This window comes from Ovis aries, chromosome 12 (genome assembly GCF_016772045.2).
Source record: "Ovis aries strain OAR_USU_Benz2616 breed Rambouillet chromosome 12, ARS-UI_Ramb_v3.0, whole genome shotgun sequence".
Taxonomy (NCBI): Eukaryota; Metazoa; Chordata; class Mammalia; order Artiodactyla; family Bovidae; genus Ovis; species Ovis aries.
Window position 1 is genome coordinate 28,216,835 of NC_056065.1, and position 21,945 is coordinate 28,238,779.

The 21,945-nt window shown below is 51.4% G+C and overlaps 1 protein-coding gene across 3 annotated transcripts; it reads right to left on the reverse strand.

The window, feature by feature from the left end:
* Positions 1-9,457: 9,457 nt before the first annotated feature.
* PYCR2 (pyrroline-5-carboxylate reductase 2) lies at positions 9,458-21,646 on the reverse strand. Of its 3 annotated transcripts, XR_009595668.1 has the most exons (9): positions 21,417-21,646; positions 20,903-20,973; positions 19,674-19,853; positions 19,358-19,579; positions 19,057-19,149; positions 18,707-18,870; positions 17,246-17,385; positions 16,831-16,925; positions 9,458-12,204 (listed from the first exon to the last, which is right to left on the reverse strand). XR_009595668.1 is itself a non-coding variant. In XM_060396055.1 (8 exons), exons 1-7 carry the CDS (start codon positions 21,481-21,483, stop codon positions 17,280-17,282), a joined length of 903 nt encoding a protein of 300 aa, XP_060252038.1. In that variant the 5' UTR covers positions 21,484-21,646; the 3' UTR covers positions 14,230-16,925; positions 17,246-17,279. The 3 variants fall into 3 exon arrangements, 2 of the variants coding, with proteins under 2 accessions (XP_060252038.1, XP_027832111.1); XM_060396055.1 differs by lacking the exon at positions 9,458-12,204 and having other exon boundaries at positions 14,230-16,925; XM_027976310.2 differs by lacking the exons at positions 9,458-12,204; positions 16,831-16,925; positions 17,246-17,385 and adding an exon at positions 17,426-18,135.
* Between the last annotated feature and the right edge of the window lie 299 nt (positions 21,647-21,945).

The following is a 21,945-nucleotide window of genomic DNA, read 5'->3' on the forward strand; positions in this document are numbered from 1 at the left end:
CTGAGATCCCACATGCCACGCCATGAAGTCAAAAAACATTGGGGGGGTTAGCCATGCAAGTTTCTCTGGATCTCATTGTTGTAAAATGAGGGAGATAGACCAGAATTGTCTTCCAGCTCCAAAACACCAGAAGAGAAAACAAGGGTGGACTGGGCTTCTCCCTGGACAAATGGCCACCAGTGTAAAATGCTGCCAGACTCCTGCCAATGCTGGTCTCCCCAGGACCAGGAAGGGCTGACCGTTTCCCAGCTGTGGACCTCTGCCCAGAGGCCCTCAGAGCTCCAGGCCCATGCCCATGGGCAGGACTGTTCCTTGAACAGCAAGCCCAGGTGCTGACAGGGAAGTTTTCACACCTGTCTGCGCTCAGCTCCAGTGAGGAACGGGGCACCAGCTCCACGCAGCAGACCCAGCTGGTTCTACGCTGCAGGGCTGACTCAGCCCTTGTAGGATATGTCTGGTGAGGCAGTGGACCTGACTGCTCCTCGAGAGAATAAGCTCTTAATCTAAGTGTTTGGTCTCCCTGGGCCAGAAGGACTCTGGCCACCCCGGACCTCCCTGCCCCTTTCCAAGGCATCTCCTGATAGGCAGGTACCCTGTGCCTCTTGTGGGGGCCTCGCTCGGTGAGGGAGACAGCATCAGGGTCTTGGCCTCCCTCAGCCCCAGGGCAGCAGGTCCTACAGAAACCAGCAGGTGCTACAGTCTGGGAGCACCCAGGGCCCAAGATGGTGGTGGGCTAGGGGCAGGGCCTGGCTTGCAGCGCAGCCCAGGGACACCCCGGAGGCAGGAGTCTGGAGACCTGGCTTTGACCCAACTCTGTCACCAGCTCATAACAAGAAGCCTCTGCACTCTGGGCCTGACGGACAGATCTGCTGGAATTTCAAAGCTAAGTATCTGTTGGGCTTCCCTGGTGGCTGGCTCAGTGGCACAGAATCCGCCTGACCTGAGGACAGTCTTGGGGGCAGGTGGATTCTTCATTGAGTCGGTGACAGCGCCGTGTCAAAGCCAGGTGTTCACCCAACTGGGGAAGGAAAGAGTGAGATGAATTCAGAGAGTAGCAATGAGACATATACACTGTGCATGCTAAGTCACTTCAGTCGGGTCTGACTCTTTGTGACCTGATGGACTATGGCCCACCAGAATCCTCATGGGATTCTCCAGGCAAGAATACTGGAGTGGGTTGCCGTGTCCTTCTCCACGGGATCTTCCCAACCCAGGGATCAAACTCATGTCTCTGGCATCTCCTGATTGGCAGGTGAGTTGTCGTTTTTTTTCCTTTTAACCACTAACACCACTTGGGAAGCCCAAAATATACATTATCATATGTAAAACAGATAGCCAGTGGGATTTGCTGTATGACTCACAGGGCTCAAGTCGGTGCTCCATGAGAACCTAGAGGGGTGGGATGGGGTGTGTGTGTGTGTGTGTGTGTGTGTGTGTGTGTGTTAGTTGTTCAGTCATGTCTGACTCTTTGGGACCCCATGGACTGTAGCCCGCCAGGCTCCTCTGTTCATAGGACTTAGCTGGCAAGAATCCTGGAGTGGGTTGCCATTTCCTTCTCAGGGGATCATCCCAGCCCAGGGATCAAATCTGGGTCTCCTGCAAGTCTCCTGCCTTTCAGGTGGATTCTTTACCATTTGAACCACCGGGTGGAGTGGGGTGGGGGACATATGTATATTTATGGCTGATTCATATTGTTGTATGACAGAAACCCATACAATATTGTAAAGCAATTATCCTCTAATTAAAAATAAATAAAAATTTTAAAGAAAATAGCTGTAACTCACAATGTTAACAGGTTAATTAAATGATTTAAAGGTTAATAAAGAAGTTATTCATTGTTCCAAAAAAAAAGAATCCATCTGCTAATTAAACAAGGGTTTGCTCCCTGCTCCAGGAAGTTTCTGCATGCCGTGGAGCAACTCAGCTCAGGTGCCACAACAACCAAGCCTACACTCTAGAGCCCAAGAGCCACGAGCACTGAAGCCTGAGTGCCCTGCAGCCTGCGCTGCACAAGAGAAGCCACTGCAATGAGAAAGAAGGCTGTGCAGCTGGAGAGGAGCCCTGCTCTCCACAGTGGCAAAAAGCCTGCACAGCCACGAAGACCTAGCACAACCAAAAATAAAGAAAGGAAATTAAAGGAAATTTGTTTAAAAAATCAGTATCTGTTCCCAACTTTTAGAGCAAGAAACCCGCAGTGGGCGCAGGGAAAGGAGGAGTGTCAAGCTCCAATGGGGAGCTTTGAGAGGAGGGTCCCTCCCACCCTGAGGCAAGGCCCCGTCCTTCTGCACTGCCCGGGACCCACCGGCACAGACCATGCAATGGGGGTGGGGGGCTCCATTCACTGAGGCAGGGGAGGAATAAGACCACGCAGGTGGGGAATGGAGGGGAAGAGAGTGGACTGAGTCCATTTGAGACGTCAGGGGGAAGCCCAGAGGCCACAACCAGTCACCTGCTGGAGGTCAGGTGTGGGCTCCTTGGCCATAGGCAGGAGCAGCAGGAGAGGAGAGTGGCCAGGCGCTTGCTTGGAAGGACAAGGGCTATGCTGAACACAGGAGCCAAGGGCAAATTCTGGGAAATAACTAGTGGCTGAGGATGTGGGAGAAGGAGGAAGCCAGCAAACGGGTCAGAAAAGCACCGGTAGAGAAGCAGGAGACACCCCCACCACCACCCCTGACTCCAGAGAGCCACAGGCTTGTGGAGAGAGAGGTAAGGAGAAGACGTTCGTGCTGCTGTGCCCCGTCACTCAGTTGTGTCTGACTCTGCGACCCCATGGACTATAACTTGCCAGCCTCCTCTGTCCCTGGGATTTCCCAGGCAAGAATGCTGGAGCGACAATATAAGATGAAAGCCCAGAAATGGAGGAGAGGTCAGAGCCCTGCAAAGCTGTGCAGGTATAGCACAAAGGGCTGTTCAGGTTTTACAGGGTTTTAGTGCTGGAAGGGACCTGAGAGGAACCTTTGGTCCATCCCCTCACTTCATGGGCTTCCCAGGTGGCGCCTGTGGTAAAGAACCTGCCTGCCAATGCAGGAGACATACGAGACGTGGGTTTGATCCCTGGGTCAGGAAGATCCCCTGGAGGAGGCCATGGCAACCCACTCCAGTATTCTTGCCCAGAGAATCCCATGGACAGAGGAACCTGACTGGCTACAGTCCATAGCATCGCACAGAGTTCGACAAGACTGAAGCGACTTGGCACGCACGTACGCACGCGCTTCACTTCACTTCACAGATTGGGAAACCAGGGCCTGAGGAGGCGGGTGTCCCCAGCCTGGACACAGGATCCCCACTATCCCCAAGCTCCAGGCCCCAGTGAGCCCCTCCCTCACCCCATGTTCCGTACAGTGGGCCCCAAAGGCTTTCCTTCAGGAGAACAAAAATCAAATCAGACAGGACACTATGTCTGGTTCAGCCTGGGAGGCTCTGCTGCCTCGGCTCTGTAATTAAAAATGAAATAACATGTGAGCGAGGCAGGAGCTGGTCCCCAGGGCTGCCATGGGACCAGCCTCTCATTTCTCACGTGGAGCTTTGACTCCACCCAGGGCCTCCCGAAGGATGGAGGCCGTGCAGGTGGTTGCAGGCTCACCTCAAATCAAGGCACCAGGTGGAAGCTCCCCTAGTGCCTGTGTATGGGTCAGTGTTGACAAAGGTTGGCCCGGGAGCTGGGTTTTGCGGCTTGAACGCAAACCAAGGGAACCTGCAAGGAGGAGTGGACTCAGCACAGGCCTGTGCTGTGTGATCTTGGGCAGCCCAGGACCCTCTCTGGACAATGAGTGATTAGACCTGTATAGTCTTCACGTCCCTCCAGAGACTGCTTCTCAACCATGGCTGTCTCCTTCAGATGGGAATCATCCCAGATGTGCCCCTATTTTATTTCCATTCCATTGTACTGTCTCCCCTAAGAGGATCCTGAGATGTGTTAGTTCAGTGTCAGCAGCAGTTGAGTAAAACAAAAGCACCATCGGGGTATGCATGTGTGTGTGAGTGTGTGCATGGGTGTGCAATCCCCTTTCTGACCACAGCCTGAGCAAGGGCAGGACCTCAGACTCTGTAATTTCACTGCCGCCACAGAGCAGCTCATGGTTCCAGGAAAACGTGTTTTTTTCTTCCGCATTTTAGTGGGAAAACTGGTTGCTCCTGCCAGGTGGCCCTGAGGTCCCCAGAATGTGTTCAATAAGAGGACCAGGGTCCCTTGGGCTCCACATGGGAGCAGTTAGAGGTAAACTCCAGACATGGACAGGATGGGGAAAGAAAAGAAACCAAACTGGGCCCTGTGGAAGTGGCTCACACGCCATCTCTGTGTTGGGCTGGTGTTCCAGGTCCTGTGGTCAGTGGCTCAGTGGCTCAGTGATGCTCAGAGCACCTTTGCCCCAGGCTTGGGCTCGGCGTGAGGTGGACTATGTGCTGATGGGGGTGGACACACCTGGCGAGAGCCTGCTTCCCTGTTGCCTGGCTCTGCAGCTGTCATGCCACCAGAAGAGTGGTCAGAGCAGCAGGCACCCCTTCCCACAGCTCTGGGGAGTGGCCTTCACCCCCTGTAATGAAGACACCACAGCCCCTGCTGGTGCCTCCATGACTGCACTGACCTTTTGTCTGAAGCAGGTCTGACTGATGCTTTAGCAGCTGGAGGTGGCCGCTCCAGCCACTTTCTCCTCCTCTTGAGCACTCTCCCGTTTCCTAGAGTTTTGCGTTCAGGCACATAGCCCCCATCACCCTGGTGCCCTCTCCCTGGATTACATGGAGCCTCCCATCATTTGCCAGCCTCAGGGCTTCTGCGTAATCCTTGTCCTACGAGCTGCCATTGCACTACCAAAACACCCTCTCCCGCCTCCCAGGCTCAGCCCTTGAATCTCCATGACCCCCGCACTCTGCTTGTGGTGGGCTGAATTGTGCACCCAAATTCACACGCTGGAGCCCTCACTCCCAGAGCCTCAGAATGTGACTATGTTTGCAGATAGGTCCTTTGAACAGGGAATTATGCTGAAATGAAGCCATTAGCATGGCCCCAATCCAAACTGACAGGTGTCCTTATAAGAAGGGAAAGTATTGGGTTGGCCAAAAAGTTCCTTTGTTTTTAAAGTAAAAATAGAAGACACATTTTTCATTTTTCACCAAGAACTTTATTGAACAATTACTCACTATTATGTTCCACCTACCTTCTGCCATTTTTTCAGGCAACTTCATAATTCCATCTCCTTAAAACATTTTATCTTTCTGAGCAAACAACTGTTCCAAGTGCCTTTTAAAGTATTCCAGGGAATTGAAATTTTTTTCTATTAAGAGAATTTTGTAAAGAACAAAATAAATGGAAATCGGAAGGTGCAGTGTATGGTGAGTAGGGCAGATGAATCAGAACTTTCCAGACAAGCTGTAACAGATTTTGCCTGGTCATCAAAGAACGTGTGGTCTTGTGTTATCCTGATGGGAGATCCTGCTTTTTCTGTTGACTAATTTCTTTCTGTTGAGTGCTGCTTTCAGTTGGCCTAATTGGGAGCAGTACTTGTTGGAAGTAATCGTTTGGTTTTCTAGAAGGAGCTCATAATAGAGGGCTCCCTTGGCAATCCCACCATATACACAACATCATCTTCTCTGGATGAAGACTGGTCTTTGGTGGGATTGGTGGTGATTCATTTTGCTTGCCCCATGATCTCTTACATTCCACATTGTTATACAGTATCCACTTTTTGATTACCCATCACAATTTGTTTTAAAAATGGAATATTTTCACTACGTTTAAGTAGAGATTCACACACAGAAATATGGTCAAGAAGATTTCTTTCGCGTATGTGGAACCCAAACATCAAAGTGATTGACATAACCAAGCTGGTGCAACTGATTTTCAACACTTGATTTGGATATTTTGAGTACATCAGCTATCTCCTGCATCATATAACATTGTTTTTCTCAATGTCTCAATTGCATCATTATCAACTTTAACTGGTCTACCACTGGTGCATCCTCCAGCAAGAAATCTCTAGTACAAAATTTCATAAATCCCTTTTGACACATTCAGTCAGTCACAGGACCTTCTCCATACACTGCACAAATCTTTTTTTGCATTTCAGTTGCATTTTTACCTTTCTTGAAATAATAAAGCATAATATCCTGAAAATGTTGGGTTTTTTCTTCCATCTTCAATATTAAAATGGCTACACAAAAACTCCGGAGAAGGCAATGGCACCCCACTCCAGTACTCTTGCCTGGAAAATCCCATGGACGGAGGAGCCTGGTGGGCTGCAGTCCATGGGGTCGGGAAGAGTCGGATGTGACCGAGCGACCTCACTTTCACTTTTCACTTGCACGCATTGGAGAAGGAAATGGCAACCCACTCCAGTGTTCTTGCCTGGAGAATCCCAGGGACAGTGGAGCCTGGTTGGCTGCCGTCTCTGGGGTCGCACAGAGTCAGACACGACTGAAGCAACTTAGCAGCAGTCAATTTTTTTGACTCACCAATTTTTTTTTTTAATGTATCCTGGTAGGACAACTGTCACAATACAATGTTACAAAATTGTTTCAAATGAAGTTAAAGACAACCAAGTGCTACTAGGGGCTTCCCGGGTGGCGCTAGTGGTAAAGAACCCATTTGCCAATACAGTTTGCCAATAGACATGAGATGCAGGTTCGACCCCTGGGTCAGGAAGATCCCCCTGGAGAAGGGCATGGCAACCCACCCAGTGTTCTTGCCTGGAGGATCCCATGGACAGAGGCGCCTGGCGGGCTACAGTCCATGGGGGTCACAAAGAGTAGGACATGACTGAAGCGACTTAGCCTGCACACAAGCGCTATTACAGCCATCTTTCAAGAAAAGAATGAATGAACATTCTGGCCAACCCCATAGGACACAGATGCAGAGAAGGCCCTGAGAGGACGCAGTGAGAAGGCAAAGGTCTACCTGCCTAGGAAGAAACAGACCTTGCTGACACTGCAAACCGGAGCTTCCAGCCTCCAGAATTATGACAATGAACACCTGTTGCTTAAGCCATCCAGCCTGCAGCGGTTAGTTAGAGTGGCCCTAGCAAGCTAATATTTTGCTTTTCCCACACGGATGCCCACAAAGTTCCAATTCTGTTTAGCTCTAATGTATGGCGCTGGGTTGCAAACCCACATCTGGTTCTAGAAGCTTCATCTGAGGTTGCTCTTCAGAGGTCTCCATGTCACCCTTGCCTCACCCCAAGTGGAACTCCTGACAGCAGAGAGGGGTGAACACAGGCTCTGGCCTCTACTGCAGCCCCGAGGACAAATGGGTGAGCTTCGATTTCCTCCTTGTAAAATTGGGGATCAGAATGCCCACTCAACAGAGGTGCATGCAATAATCTGGGAAGAACTGTGTAAAGGCCTAGCCCTGGGTTTGACCCTTACTTGGGACTCAACAAATGGCAGCTGTCGTTTTTATTATTTCTCTTAAACCTGACCCAGTTTTTCCCAGGTAAGTTCCTAGAGCCACCAAGCCGGGAGTCTTGGAGGGGCCTCCACACCTGCTCCCGCCACAGTCCTCCCCCACTCCTGAAGCTGACCTGTGTTTGCTTCATTAGCTCAACAATCCTTATCCAGCACCTACTAAACAACAGCCATTATGCTCTCCTCATTGAACAGGCAGCCTGGAGGAAGCCTGTGGGCGGGAAGGAGCTTCAGCTTATCTGCTCGTTCATTAAACAAATTGACTTTTAAACAATCAGCTACTGGAGAAGGGGGTGTGTTGAGGGAAGTGAGGGAGGGATCCTTAAGCCACAGGGTCTTCAGCTGGCCTCTCGTCTTTTCCCCAGAGAGCGGCAAGACTCAAGTTACAGTTCCCCGAGGCTTCCAGAATTTCCTTTCTTTAGAAAAAATAGACCCGATCCCTTCCTGCTTAAAATCTCCCCGGCTGCTCCTGCTTTCAGCCGGCCCACGTCTACACAGAGCAACGCGTAGACGGTCTCCCACCTATCGTCCAGCCCCGCACCCTTCACACTTGCTAAGTGAGCGTCGCTGGGCCTCTGCCCACCTCCAGACCTGGACACAGGCGTGCTTGTCACCCCGGTATCGCTCCTTAGTCCGCCTTTGCTCGTAGCCACCGCTTTCTATCTGGAGAACTTCAAGAGCCATCACCAACATCCCTTCCTTCCTCAGATTTCCAAACACCTCTCTGCTCCCAGGGTGCTTCACTGCCCCCATCAGAGCATTTATCACCTTGTAATCTGGAGTTTGTGGTGATCTCTTTGTGTCCATTTCCCTACTAGATCAGGAACCCCATCGGGGAGGAAGAGACCAGGTCTGATAACATTTGCTGCTCCAGGGCTGGGCACACAGTGGTGCCTCTGGTGAGCAGACTGAATAAATGAATCAGAGAATAAAAGCAGGCGGTTCGAACTAAGCCAGGTGCCTTTTATGCCTCCTCCCATTGAATCCTCACTCAGCTGAGGAAGCACAAGGCACCAGGAGAGCCAGCTACCCTGTCTGCCCTGAGTGGCTTGGGGTACTGACACCAAACCGCAGAGAGTCCAGTACCTGAACAATTTGCGTTTTCTGTGTCCATGTGTGTGTTAGTCGCTCAGTCGTGCCCGACTCTTTGCAACCCCATGGACTGCAGTCCACCAGGTTCTTCTGTCCATGAGATTTTCCAGGCAAGGATACTGGAGTGGGTTGCCATTTCCTTCTTCAGGGGATCTTCCCAACCCAGGGATCGAACCCGGGTCTCCTGCCCTGCAGGCAGATTCTTTACCGACTGAATTAGCTCTAAATGAACATACATTGACTGGTCATCACGCAGGTATTCTCCTCTGGTCTTCATCTTTTTTCTGGTCTGTCTCCGTGGATACCTGGGAATGTTGGCTGTGACCACAGTCAGCTCAGTTCAACAGCTGTTTCTCAAGTTCTGGGCAGTGGCTCCCACACTGCTGAGGCTTGGAATCACTGACTCTGAGGTTTTAAGTTGGAGATGAGGATCTGCCACATTTACAGAAGTGGGAAAGACAAGGAGAAGCCATTTCCAGTGGCGGAGATGGGGTGAGCACAAATAGTGACGGGCATATGGGTAAGGATAGGTCTGGGGCCCATATTTTTCGAGAGTCAAGGGTAATAAGATTGGAAACGGAAATGCTAGTTTCCTCTACATTTCCCTTAGTTAAAAAAAAGGCAGGTGACGGGCTGGTTTGAGAACCAGGTCTGGAGCCAGTGGTGTCCAGGGAACAGGGGCCATGTGCACACCTGGGCCTGAGCTCCACCAGGCCCCGGCTCTGGATCTGCCCTGCTTAACTTCCCTGAGTTTCAGATTCCTGCACGATTGTAGTAAAAATAACAGCAACCTCCAGTCATTAGCGCTCACCTCCTGCCAGACACCAAGCCCAGCCCTTTATCTCATCTAATCTTCATCTCAATCCTTCAAGGTGGAGACAGTTATCATCTTTATGCAGCAGATAGGAGCCTGGAAAGTAAGTAACTTACCCAAGGCCGCAGGACCACTGAGTAATCTGACTCTCAAAGCCACTTTTTTCTCCCCAGTTTTATTGAGATATAATTGACATAAAGAACTGCATAAGTTTAAGGTGAACAATATAATGATCTGACTTACATACATCATGAAATGGGCTTCACAGGGGGCACAGTGGTAAAGAATCCACCTGCTGATGCAGAAGATGCAAGAAATGCTGGTTCAATCCCTAGGCCAAGAAGATCCCCCGAAGTAGGAAACAGCAACCTGCTCCAGTATTATCACCTGAAAAAATTCCATGGACAAAGGAGCCTGGCAGTCTACAGCCCATGGGGTCCCAAAGAGTGGGACACGGCTGAGCGGCTGAGCACAGCACACATCATGAAATGGGCTTAGTGAACACCCATCATCTCATAAGCTATTAAAGAAATAGGGAAACATTTTTCCCTTGTGATGATAACTCTTAGGACTCTCTTAATGTTCATTTCTAATGGTACAGCAGTGTTAATTACCTTCATCACGTTGTACACTACATCCCCTGTTGTTCAGTCGCTAAGTTGTTTCCGACTCTTTGTGACCCCATGACCTGCAGCATGCTAGGCTTCCCTGTTCTTCATCTCCCAGAGTTTGCTCAAACTCATGTCCATTGAGTCAATGATACTATCCAACCATCTCATCCTCTATTATCTCCTTCTTCTCTTGCCCTCAATTTTCTCCAGCATTATGGTATTTTCCAATGAGTTGGCTTTTTACATCAGGCAGCCAAGTATTTATTCAAGGCTTCTTCTTGAGCAAGACTGGTGTGTATGGTATGTATTGACTGAGATGACCTCTGAGAAGCCTGCATCCTGGGGCGCTTGAGAAAGTGCCTGGGACACCCAGGGGAGGAACCCAGGTGTAGGCATCCAGGTTTCTCGCTTTTCTCACCAGAGAAGATGATGCTGGGGGGAAGAGGGCTAAGGCGGCCCAGCAGAAGATGCAAGTGCTTCCCTCTGTACCAATACTAAGCTGCTTTTGTTACGTGGGCTTCCCTGATGGCTCAGAGGTTAAAGCGTCTGCCCGCAATGCGGGAGACCTAGGTTCGATCCCTGGGTCGGGAAGATCCCCTGGAGAAGGAAATGGCAACCCACTCCAGTATTCTTGCCTGGAGAATCCCATGGATGGAGAAGCCTGGAGGGCTACAGTCCACGGGGTCGCAAAGAGTCGGACACGACTGAGCGACTTTCACTTTCACTTGTTACGTGAATACATGAAATCATATACTGCAGCCAGCACGCAACGCACCAAGCTGAATTCCTGCTTCTGACCGGTGTTCCCCCGGAGCACAGGCGCTCCGGCTTTTACAGCGGGAATCACACAGCCTGGGTGCTCAGCGGCTGGCGCCTAGCGCCCTCCAGTGGCGCTGAGGAGCCTTCCCTCGGCAGCTGAGCGGTCGGGACGGGTCTGGCCAGCCAGGACAAGCTTCCTCCTGGGCTTACCTTCTAAAGGGTATCTTTAGGAGCCACCTACCTACTGTCGCTGAGAACCCGTCTGTGAAATGAGTGGGGGAAAACTGGAAAGAGGACTTGGAATCCAATAGCTGCAATTCTGGCCTCGGCTCCCCCGGTGGCCTTAGCTCTTCCTGTTTGAGATGGGGTTGCCCATACCCTCCTCACCTGCCTCCTAAGATTCTGTGAGAATCCTATTGGACGTGATGGGTGACAGCACCTTGCCAGCTCAATAGCACCACTAACAAGCATAGTAGTGTGTTCACAAGAGAAGTACAGAGTGGGGTCCAGGAGGCTAAGGACCCGTGAAGGGCTGGGAGCAGGGGAAGGAGATGGGGCAGAAGAGCCCGGGGGAGGGGAGGCACCTGCAGGAGAGGAGGTGGTGTGAACAGAGGGTGGGGCGCGGGCTTCATGGGGACAGGCCCACGCGTGTTGGGCAAGGGGAGCCTTCTGGGGGAGAGGTGGGCAATGGCTTTGGAAAAGGAAGCCATAAATAACCAATTTCTCATTTCCTTTCTCTTAATTCAAAATGACAATTATATTAGTTTCCATACTAAAGTGAAATATTAAAATGTTTACTTCTCTGAGTGGGTCTCCCAATGGCTTGACACCCTCGAAACAAGATCCCCTTCCCCAGTGAAGGCTGTAATGAGGCCAGTCCCAACCCCGCTGTGTTCTGGGTTCCCTTCCCAGGCACATGCCAGGGACCCCTGCACTTTATCCCCTGCCTGCATCCCTACCCAGCCTAGTTTTCTGGTCATTCCTTGTGTTCCGGCAGGAAGACCCCTCATTCAGGTCAGTCAGTGAGGGCAGCTGTGCCCGCCTGAGGCAGGACAGTTCAGTGTTTCAGAAAAAGGATCTTGGTTTCTAGCATCCAGTCTTTTCCCTTCATTGACTTTGTTCCTACCAGCTCTAAACCTCAGTGTTCCCATAAGTAACATGGGGAAATTGTAGCTACATCATAATTATTCATTTAAAGATTAAATGAGATCACATGTAATGCACATATAATATAGTGCCCGGCACTTAGAAGAAAATATGTTAGTTTATTAAGGAAGTTTCTGTTTTAGGTTATAAATAAAATGCTCCTTGATAGGAAATGTTGGCCAGGCTTCCCTTCTCAGGGAAGGGGAAACCTTGCCTTGTGGGGTTGCAGAAAGGGGCAAGGTTGGGGGGAGAGGAGGACATTGCGGGTGAGAGGTGGGGGGCGGACACAGACCTCCGGGTCAGGGCAATGCTGTCATCTGCCAAGGTGCCACCAGGCTGCGCTGTGACTCAGGCTTAACGAAGGCTTTACCCGAAGCAGAGACCACCCTGGGAGAAGCGCAGACCATTAGTGCTATTTTTCCATTTTAATGATTAATAATCAATTGAAATCAAAGCAGATGAATGACTTGCATGAGGTCATCTGGCCAGTGAAGATTAGAACCCAGACTTTTGATTCAGGGTGACCGGTAACTGAGAGGTGCAGAGGTTTCACAGCACCTCCAGATCACCGCTACTGACGTATCTCGATTGAAAGGAAAAGTCTCTGATGTCTCATCAAAAGTATTGCTGCTGCAGCCCCCCGAGAGCATTTCTGGTTTTATTTTCAAGGAAGAGCATTTATCCATGTAGAAAGTGTGTTAGTCGCTCAGTCGTGCCCGACTCTTTGCGACCTCGTGGACTGTAGCCTGCCAGGCTCCTCTGTCTATGGAGTCCTCCAGCAAGAATACTGGAGTGGGTTGCCATGCCCTTCTCCAGGGAATCTTCCTGACCCAGGGATCAAAGCAACGTCACTTGCGGTCTCCTGTGTTGCAGGAGGACTCTTTACCGTCTAAGCCACCAGGGAAGTCCTATTGAAAACTGTTAGGAAATTGATTTCCATTCCTGTCCCTTTTTACTTAAACATTCCTGAGGTGTTTCCGTCTTACCTAAAGGACTCCAGAGCCATATGAAATGGCTTATACCTTTGAGATGTCCTCGTGCTGAAAAAGCTCTCAGGTAGCCCTGGGGGAGGGACAGGGTGCACTAACTGAGGTGCCGTCAAGACAGAGTGGCAAGGATAGAAATTCACTGTGTCCCTCACATCCCAGCCAATCAAGCATGAGCAGAGCATCTCACAAGTGCTCAGTAAACACTCACTGATTGAATAAGAGGAAGTGGTAACCCAACAAACAGTGGATTACCAGATCCAAAGACAGGCTGTGAGCTGCATGGGGCTTTCACCTCAGTAAACCAGATGCCTCAGGAGGCACAGCAAGAAATAGCCCAAACTGACATTAAAAAAAAAATATATATATATATATATATATATATAATTGAAGTACAGTTGACTTACAGTGTTTTAGGTGCACAGAAAAGTGATTCAGTTATACATACACATGTATATTATTTAAAAAATTATTTTCTATTGTAAGTTATTACACGATATTAACTGTAGTTCCCTGTGCTATACAGCTGAAACTGACATTTAAGCAGGGGAGATGTCATTCATCCATTCATTCATGACTGCAGGCATGCATTCAGCTGTGTTTACTGGGTGTCAAGCACTAGGACCAGGAGGGATGGTCTACAGCCCAGCCCGCCCCCGGCTGCTGGAAGCACCCAAACTGGTAGGGGAACCAGACAGGAAAACAGATGATTATCACGCGACGGACATGGTATCATTAGAGAGGAGTCAGAGGTTTCATAGGAACCTAGAGCCAGGCTCCAGCCCATCCTGAGGGCTCATGACCCAGAAAGTGGGCTAAGGTGGAAGAAAGAGACTGATGTCCAGAAGACCCATCTGTCTACCTTTGCCAAGCAGGGCATGCTCATGCCCAGAGTGTTCCTGGATGCAGCTCAAGACAAGAGTGGGGCACTCTGGTAGCGCCAGCCCTGACTGACCACCTCGGGGAGATGTGTCATGCTGGAGCACTGCACAGCTGGGGCAGCCTGGCAGCCCCTAAAGGTTTGCAGCATGTATTTGGTGACTAGGTGACACCTTCATATGATTCCTAAATCAGTACAGTACAAAAAGGATTATAATGAGATATCTTACTCCCACACCTGCCCTCATCTGCCTCCTTCCCTCTGTCCCTCAGTACCTCTCTTCTTGGTGTCTTGTGTAGCCTTGAGGCTTTCCTCACCCAATTTTGTATCCCCACTTTCATTTTTAAAATTTATTTATCTGTTTGGCTGCACCAGTCTTAGTTGCAGTATGCAAACTCTTAGTTATGGCACATGGGATCTAATTCCCTGAACAGGGATTGAATCCAGGCTCCTGCATTGGGAGCTCAGAGGCTTAGCCACTGGGCCACCAGCAAAGTTCCCTCCCCATCTCTTACATAAAGGTAGCATACCATCCACTCTGGGTTGGACCTTGAAAAGAGGTACATTTTATTTTCAGAACACTCCTGATCTCACATTGACACGATTTCCATTCTGCCTATGTTCTGATTTATTGGTGAAAGCAAGCACAAGTCAAGGCTTTAAGAACTTAGTTAGATACAGAGGAAGGCCTGTCTACACCATGGGAACGCTGAGGAAAGGGGCCCAGTCAGGCTTTCCTGTGTGCCTCCCCAGAGAGTTGCTTAGTAACTGACGGCCACATGAGAACAAGGATGAAGGAGGGTATGTTTGTGTCCCACAAACGGCCTGCCTGTGGGGATTGGTGAAAACATTTTTCAGTCTTTCAACCATGGAGATCCTGCCTGCTTATCGTAAGCAACAATCTAAAGCAAAATAAAGAAAGAAATTAAGCAAGAAAGTAACCTCAATCCCACTTCCCCAAAGTAACTGTTGCTAACATCTGGGCCAGAGGTTCATGCCCCCATTTCACAGGAGAGCAAAACTGAAGCAATAGATGCGGGAGTGCTTGGGGGTTGGTGTCCTGAGAGAAGCCAGTTATGAAATGGGGGTTGCACCTGGTCTAGGCCCGTCTGCTTGCAGAGTTTAGCTGGGGGAACAGAGAGGGCTCGGTGCGGGCAGAGGGTTGGTTGGCCCCTTCCTCACTCTTTACCTGTGTCCGTGCTGCCTTTTCCTCTGCCTTCTCGTGTTTTCCACTTCTCCTCCCTGTGTCCACATCTGTCCTCGGCCCTTGTGCAATTCAGAACAAGAACTGAGTCTCACTGACTAGGGCACACCCTGGCCTCGCAGGGCACTCGGCACAGAGAGCGTTCAGCATGCTTCTTCAAAGGCTGCGCTGACCTCCAACACCAGCTCTTACTCCTGAGAGGCTTGCAGGGGGCATCTGGGTGTTCTCCTGGTGGCTCAGGCCACACGCTCCAGACCTTCTGGCCAGGGTGTCCACTGGGAGCTGCCGGCCCCTGGCTCTGCCTGCCTGCATCTCCCGTCCCTGGCCAGTCAGCCCTGTAAGAAGGCGGGCAGCTGAGGCGGCAGGCCTGAGGCCCTGTGGAAAGGTGACCAGAACTGTTTCCCTAGAGAGGCCCTCTTTACTTATGCCCTGGAGGACTGGGGCCCCAGCCATCCTGGGTGAAACCTAGTCCTGACCGTACATACCTGGTCAAAGATCAGAAGAAAAGGGCAGGAGGTTCCTGAGCAGGTGAGGACTCACCTGAGCCAGGTGGACTCACACAAGGCATGACTGGGGCCTGGCAATTAGGAGGTCCTCAGTAAATGTATGGTGGTGGATTTAGGCCTGGGAAGGGGGTGACACTGCAGGGGGTGGAGGAGATGAGGGGACAGTATCCTGTCACCTAAGATAGCTTGTCAGCAGGCTTGGTGTAGAAAGGACAGAATTTGGTATCAGACATGGATTTGAGTCCTGGTACCACTTCCTAGCTAATTAAACTAGGGAAACATATTTCCTTTAAGCCTTACAAAGTATAACTTACATACCATAAAATTCACCTCAAGTGTACAATTTGACAACGATGTACAGGTTTGTGCAACCATCACCATCATCTGATTTTGCGTGCATTCTTAGTGGTTCAGTTGTATCTGACCCTTTGCGATCCCATGGACTGTGGCCCTCCAGGCTCCTTTGTCCATGGGATTTCCCAGGGGATCTTTCCCACCCAGAGATCGAACCTGTCTCCTGCATTGGCAGGTGGATTCTTTACCACTGAGCCACCTGGGAAGGCCTGTAGCATGTTTATTTCCCATTTATCATTGAATAATACCCATTGTGTGTATTATACATTTTATCCTTTCATCAGTTTCCCAACATTTGGGTTATTTTCGATTCTTGGCTATTTTGAGTAATGCTGCCGTAATATCCATGTGCAAGTTTCTGTGTGGATACATTTTCTTCTCTCAGATTGGTACCTACAAGTGGAACTGCCTGGCCACTCTATGTTTAACTTTTTGAGAAACTACCAAACTGTCTTCCAAAGTTGCTGCACCATTTTACATCCCTACCAGAGATACACAAGAGTTCTAACTTCTCCATATCCTTGACAACATTCGTCATTATCCTTTTTAATGCAGCGCCACACTAGTGGGTGTCAAGTGCTAGCTCACCGGGCTTTGATTGAAGATGGCAACCCACTCCAGTATGCTTGTCTGGAGATTCTATGGACAGAGGAGTATGGCGGGCTACCGTCCGTGGGGTCACAGAGTTGAGCATGACTGAGCAATTAACACTTGACTTTCATAACTAATGGTGTTGAGCATCTCTTCATGCACTTACCTGCCATCTGTAAATCTTCTTTGGTGAGATATTAACATCTTTAGGGGCCACTGATGTAACCTCTTACTCTTAAAAAAGTCTAGAGCCTAAAGCCATGACACTTTATGTAGAGGGTTTGCCAAGGGGCCACTGTATAATGAGGCGCTTAAAGATGACAGTATTGTCGTACTTGTCACTTTGGCCCCATGGGCTCACAGGTTTGGAGTTGGAGCCCAGCTGCCCTCCCTCTTCACTGGAGGGCAAAGGACGAGCTCCACCAGCACCAGGGTCCACATGTTCTAGATGTTTCTACTGAGCCATTCCACACGGTCTCATTTCATACTCACCAGAACCTTTTGATGAAGGATAACCTCTGTATTTACAGGGATGAAATCTGTGGTCAGAGACACTCAGTAACTTCTCCATGGTCACCTAGTTAAAACTGGTGGAAATTAAGACGTGAACTCAGAGCTGCTGCTGAAGCCAAAGCCACAGGCAGGTGCTGCTGGGGAAAAGCACCAGGCACACAGCCTGCACAGGGAAACTGCAGGACTGACCAGCAACTCAACTGGGGTAAGTCGCTTATCCCCTCTAGGCCTCAGTAGCTTCTATAAAGTGAGGAAGATAATAGTTCCTCCCTCTGAGGGCACTTGTCTGGATCTGATGCAGTGCTTGGCCCACTGCAAGGCAGGTAGCTTCCTCCTCTGTCTGGGATGCCCCCCACTCCCCACCCCCACAAAGTGGGAATGAGCATTGGCCTACCTGACACTAGGGGCTGGGCTGGAGCAGAGTGTCATTACAGCTGTCGGCCTGGACCCTTATTTCTTCTCATCCCTACTTCCTGCCTATAGATAGCAACCTCCTGCTGAAGCCAGGAACACCTGCCAAGGGCCTCGAGTTCTCTGAAATGATGATTTGAGATTAAGCATAAGAAAAGCAAGGTAATAAAAAATAAAACTTTATTAAAGCAGCCAAACTTAGCAACATTGAACAACACATTTTCAGTGGTACACCTATGAAGCAAGAGTTAAATATAACACAGTCTAAGATGTGCATTTCTGATTGTGATAAGTCTGAGTCACTCACTTCTTTTCCTTTTACTAATTCGAGAAGTCCTGGTCATGTTTCGTACACCCTGACTCAGCAACAAGCTGACCCTGCTGTGGGCTCCAGTGGGAGGACCTCAGTTGAAGGAGTCATCCACTGAAGGTCTCCAGGCCTGCCTACGCAGCTGGGGCTCTGAATGAAGTCCCAGCCTCCCTCTCCTCCAAATGTGTGAGGTCTGCAGGGCTGCATCTCATTTCCAGCCACCCCTTCATAGCATCTTCTAACACAAGACAGGAGGGGAAACCAGCGCAGCTGGGTCTAACAGATGGAAGGAGGTTTATCATGAGGACCTGAAGCTGACTGAAACTCTATCACCTCGCCCTACATGGCCCTCACAGCCGAGGGCTCTGGACACAGGGGAAGGCAGAGCCAGGCTGCCTTAGTCCTTCTTGCCTCCTGGGACTGGGTTTCTCGTGAGGAGCTTCCCTGAGCTGGTTGGGGTCAGTGTGGTCACTGTGGGGGATTCCAGCTTCACTCTGTCCAGGAGGGTCTTCTTGAGGGCAGCTGGGGAGACCTTCTCTTGGTCAGCCATGGACTGCAGCTCTCTGCAGGCAAAACCCCAAGAGGTTGAAGGAACTACAACTAGATACACAAGGTCTCCCCATCCACTTAACCCCAACCCTTGTTGACTGGATACCACCCGAACTTAGAAACCCAAACCAAACACTCCCCTAAGCTTCTCAGAAGTGCTATTTAACTAAGTATGGCTTACTACACGGATGCAGAGCTTCAAGTGTTATCTGTGATCAGCTAGAGAGAGTGGGGAAAAAAAAAAATCACAGAATTGGGGGTCAAAGACTTGAAGTCAAATCCTACCTCCATCACTTACTAGCTGTTTGACTTTGGGAAAGTTTGACTTTGGGAAAGCTGTTATCTCTAAACCTCAACTTCCTCACCTGGAAATCAAAGTTAAACCTCAGTTATCAGAACTATGTAAGAATTACACGAAGTAAGGCCTGCAAACCCTTAAGCTCACAGAGTCTAATAAGTGGGTTAACAGAGCACAGACTCCAGCACTGCTAATGGGGCCACAGAAGGCAGATTCTGTAAGACACTGACAGCCACATGGGGCTGGCTCCAAGTGGAGGGCCTGGGTGGAAAAGGAGAGCAACCCACCGTGTTCGGATACAGGAGGCCTCAACCGCGTTGATGAGCAGAGAGCGGAAGCCCCCGCTCTCGAGGAAGTGCAGGGCGTGGATGGTGGCCCCCCCGGGGGAGCACACATTGTCCTTGAGCTGGCCGGGATGCTGCTCTGAGTCCAGCAGCATCTTGGCAGCTCCCTAGGGCAGGAACGGCCATTAGAGGAGAAAACTGCTGGTGCCCCTTGGGATGAGCTTCTCCACATTCACTCCTCCCCAGTCCCTATCCTAGCTTCCCCACCAAGCCCTGCCCTGGCTCAGAGAGCCCTAAGAATCCCATCCCATCCCCACACCAGGGTCCAGAACACGCAGGGAGAAGATACTAACCAGCAAGGCCTGGGCCCCCAGTCGGACAGCCAGGCGCCGCGGCAGGCCCATCTTCACCCCACCATCAGCCAACGCGTCCAGGGCCATGAACGCCTGTGAAGACACTCACTGAGCCCCGGGGCTGCAGGTACTCAGGGGCACGCGTTAGGGTCTTTTCCTGACGATTAGCTCCAAGGGTCAACCTCCTCTACCAGACAGCCTCACCCAAGCGGTGGGCGACAACCCCAGCCCAGGCTTGCCTGCCAGCCCATCTTGCATCCCAGGGTCCCCAGAGGGCTGAGTGAGTATATGAGGGCCTCACGTAGGCAGGTCCGCTGCCGCTGAGCCCTGTGACAGCGTCAATCAGGTCCTCCTCCACTTCCGTGCAGAAGCCCACGCTGCTCATGAGCTGCTCCAGGAGTTGCCCGTCCTCCACCAGGGCGTGGGTGCCCGTGGCATACACTGTCGCGCCCTCCCGCACCAACACAGGTGTGTTGGTCATGCAGCGGATCACCTTGGGTGCCGGCTGGAACGCCATCAACTTCTGGGGTGAAGGCACAGGGCCGAGTCAACTGCCAGTCCCACCAGCACCCACCCCCTCCTCCCATCAACAGGGGCGCCGGGGCTGAGATGGACACCTTTTCCACAGAGCTGATGGTGACGCCAGCCGCACAGGACACCACGATGTGTCTGGCCTGGACGTCGGCCCCGATCTCGTCCAGGATGAAGGGGATGATGTGTGGCTTCACGGCCAGGAACAGCACGTCACTGTGCCTGACCGTCTCCTTGTTGCTCCGGGTCAGGTTCACACCCATCTTCTGCAGGAGGAGACCACCAGGCTCACACCGTGTGGCAGCCTCATGAGCCCTGGCCCTCTCCAGGAGCAGCTGAACCCTTCCAAGCTCATGTGGCCAAAGGCAGCCTGGAATTCCCTACCCTGTTCCCCTCAGAGTTTGCCCCTACCCCCATTGCCTCGAAGTTTTCCAGTGTTGCTACTGGGCAAGTGAGTGCTGGACATGGACAAGCTTCCCCATGGCAAACAGGAAATCACTGTCCCCCATCCCCACCAGTTCTCTGGCACCCAAGGCACCCCTCTGCCAGGTAAGACATCTCCATGGCTTAAAAGTGGCACAGGTAAAGGGAAAGGTGAAATGCTGGTGCCCAATGGTCAGAAGCAGGGCTCTATCCCAACCCTGGACACTTGTTCATCAGGGTGCCTGTTTCTGTGTGGTCCAGGGGTGTAGTTGAGGACACTCCTCTAAGACATCACACTAAGAAACAAGGCCCTCTAGTGATGGCAACACCTGCCATCCCAGGCCCAGACACTGCCTGTTACTTGCCGCCTGCCTCTCCCACACTGCTCAGGTTTTGGGTGAAGACTTGGGATATTCTTTGTTCAGAAAGAGGAAAAACTAACTTGCCAGGTTCTTTCCCAACATGCTCATTTACGCCTCAGAATAGCTCAGCAAAGTGACTACTGTGGGCTTCATTTTATAAATGTGGAAACTGAGGCTAAGAGCAGCTAAATACCTTAACGGATTAAGCTAAGTACCTCAGCTAAGGACCTTAACTGAGCTAGTGGATGAAGCAAAGTGAGTATTTTATTGGGTACATACTATGTGCTAGGTGCTTTCCACACATCAAAACCTCAACTAACCTTCTAATCACCCCAGTGTCTGGACTGGAACCCAAGTCGGTCTGCCTGGCTACTCGCACCACCCTGAGCTGCCCCAGGAAAGATGGAGGACAGTGATGCTCCTGGTAGGGAGGTCAGCGCCGGCCAAGGAACAGCACAGGGGTTCAGCTCATCAGGCCACCCTTTTCCTGGGTCTCCGCCCCGTTCCCCAAACCCTCATACCCCACCTACCCTGAGAGCGGACACCGTAGGCAGGTCCATTTCCGGGGAGCTGGCTATTATTTTGTGAGCCGACAGGATGCCTACAGAAGACAGGGCTTTTCGACTGGGGATCATGGCCCACCCGGTTCCCATGTTTTTCCTGGGAGAGCAGAGTCAAAACCCACGCAACTCCGACCGTTGTGGAGACGGTCGCTGGTGCACCCCTGCCCCTTAATCCCTTATTAGGGATTTAGGAATCCTTAATTCTATAATGCGGGAGACCCGGGCTCGATCCCTGGGTCGGGAAGATCCGCTGGAGAAGGAAATGGCAATCCACTCCAGTACTGTTGCCTGGAAAATCCCATGAACAGAGAAGCCTGGTAGGCTACAGTCCATGGGGTCGCAAAGAACTGGACACGACTGAGCAACTTCACTTAGTTTCAAGTTCCCCTTTCCTCATTCCTTCACTTTAGTGCGGCGGAGGGCGGTCAAAAGCTAAGCTGGGGACCTTCCGCGCCCCCGCCTCGCGCCTTCAGGCGCTTACCTGCGGCCGTGAAGCCCCGCGCCAAGGCGCAGGCCAGCTGGCCGGCGCCGATAAAACCCACGCTCATGGTTATCCGGGCTCCCTGTCTGCCCGGCCGCCGCAGGAGTCCGCTCAGAGGGTCCCTGAGAGAAACGTGGAAAACCGAGAGCGTAGCCGGCCCGGCGACAACGAGCCTGATCCGAGGAAACGCTCGCAGCTTCCGGCCTCTATTCCACAACCCCGCCTCTCTCACGCTCACCCACCACGCCGCAGGGTTAAACGGCCCCGCCCTGCCAGGGGGACCAATCCGCGGCCGGGACGGGGCCGTGTGCCCGCCTTCTGACACGGGATTTGTGGGCGGAAGCTCTGTCCCAGCGCGCGAAGCCCGGATCTCCGCGCCGCGGACACCCGCGCCCTGGGTGTCCCCCGAGCCCCGCCCCCACCTGCGGGCGGAGATCGCCGCTGGCACCCCGGCACGACCCTAGGCTGAGGCCAGCGGCGAGGTCTGGCTTCTATTATTTCTGGTGCTAGCCGTCAGCCGCCTTTCGAA

What these genes read in the sequence shown, in the direction of transcription:
- PYCR2 (XM_027976310.2), bottom strand. Translation starts at nt 21,483, where the DNA reads ATGAGCGTGGGTTTTATCGGCGCCGGCCAGCTGGCCTGCGCCTTGGCG. An exon ending in CCATCAGCTCTGTGGAAAAG is followed by an intron (nt 19,580 to 19,673) that starts GTGTCCATCTCA and finishes CCTTCACCCCAG; the next exon opens with AAGTTGATGGCGTTCCAGCC. An exon ending in TGGGGGCCCAGGCCTTGCTG is followed by an intron (nt 18,871 to 19,056) that starts GTTAGTATCTTC and finishes TTCCTGCCCTAG; the next exon opens with GGAGCTGCCAAGATGCTGCT.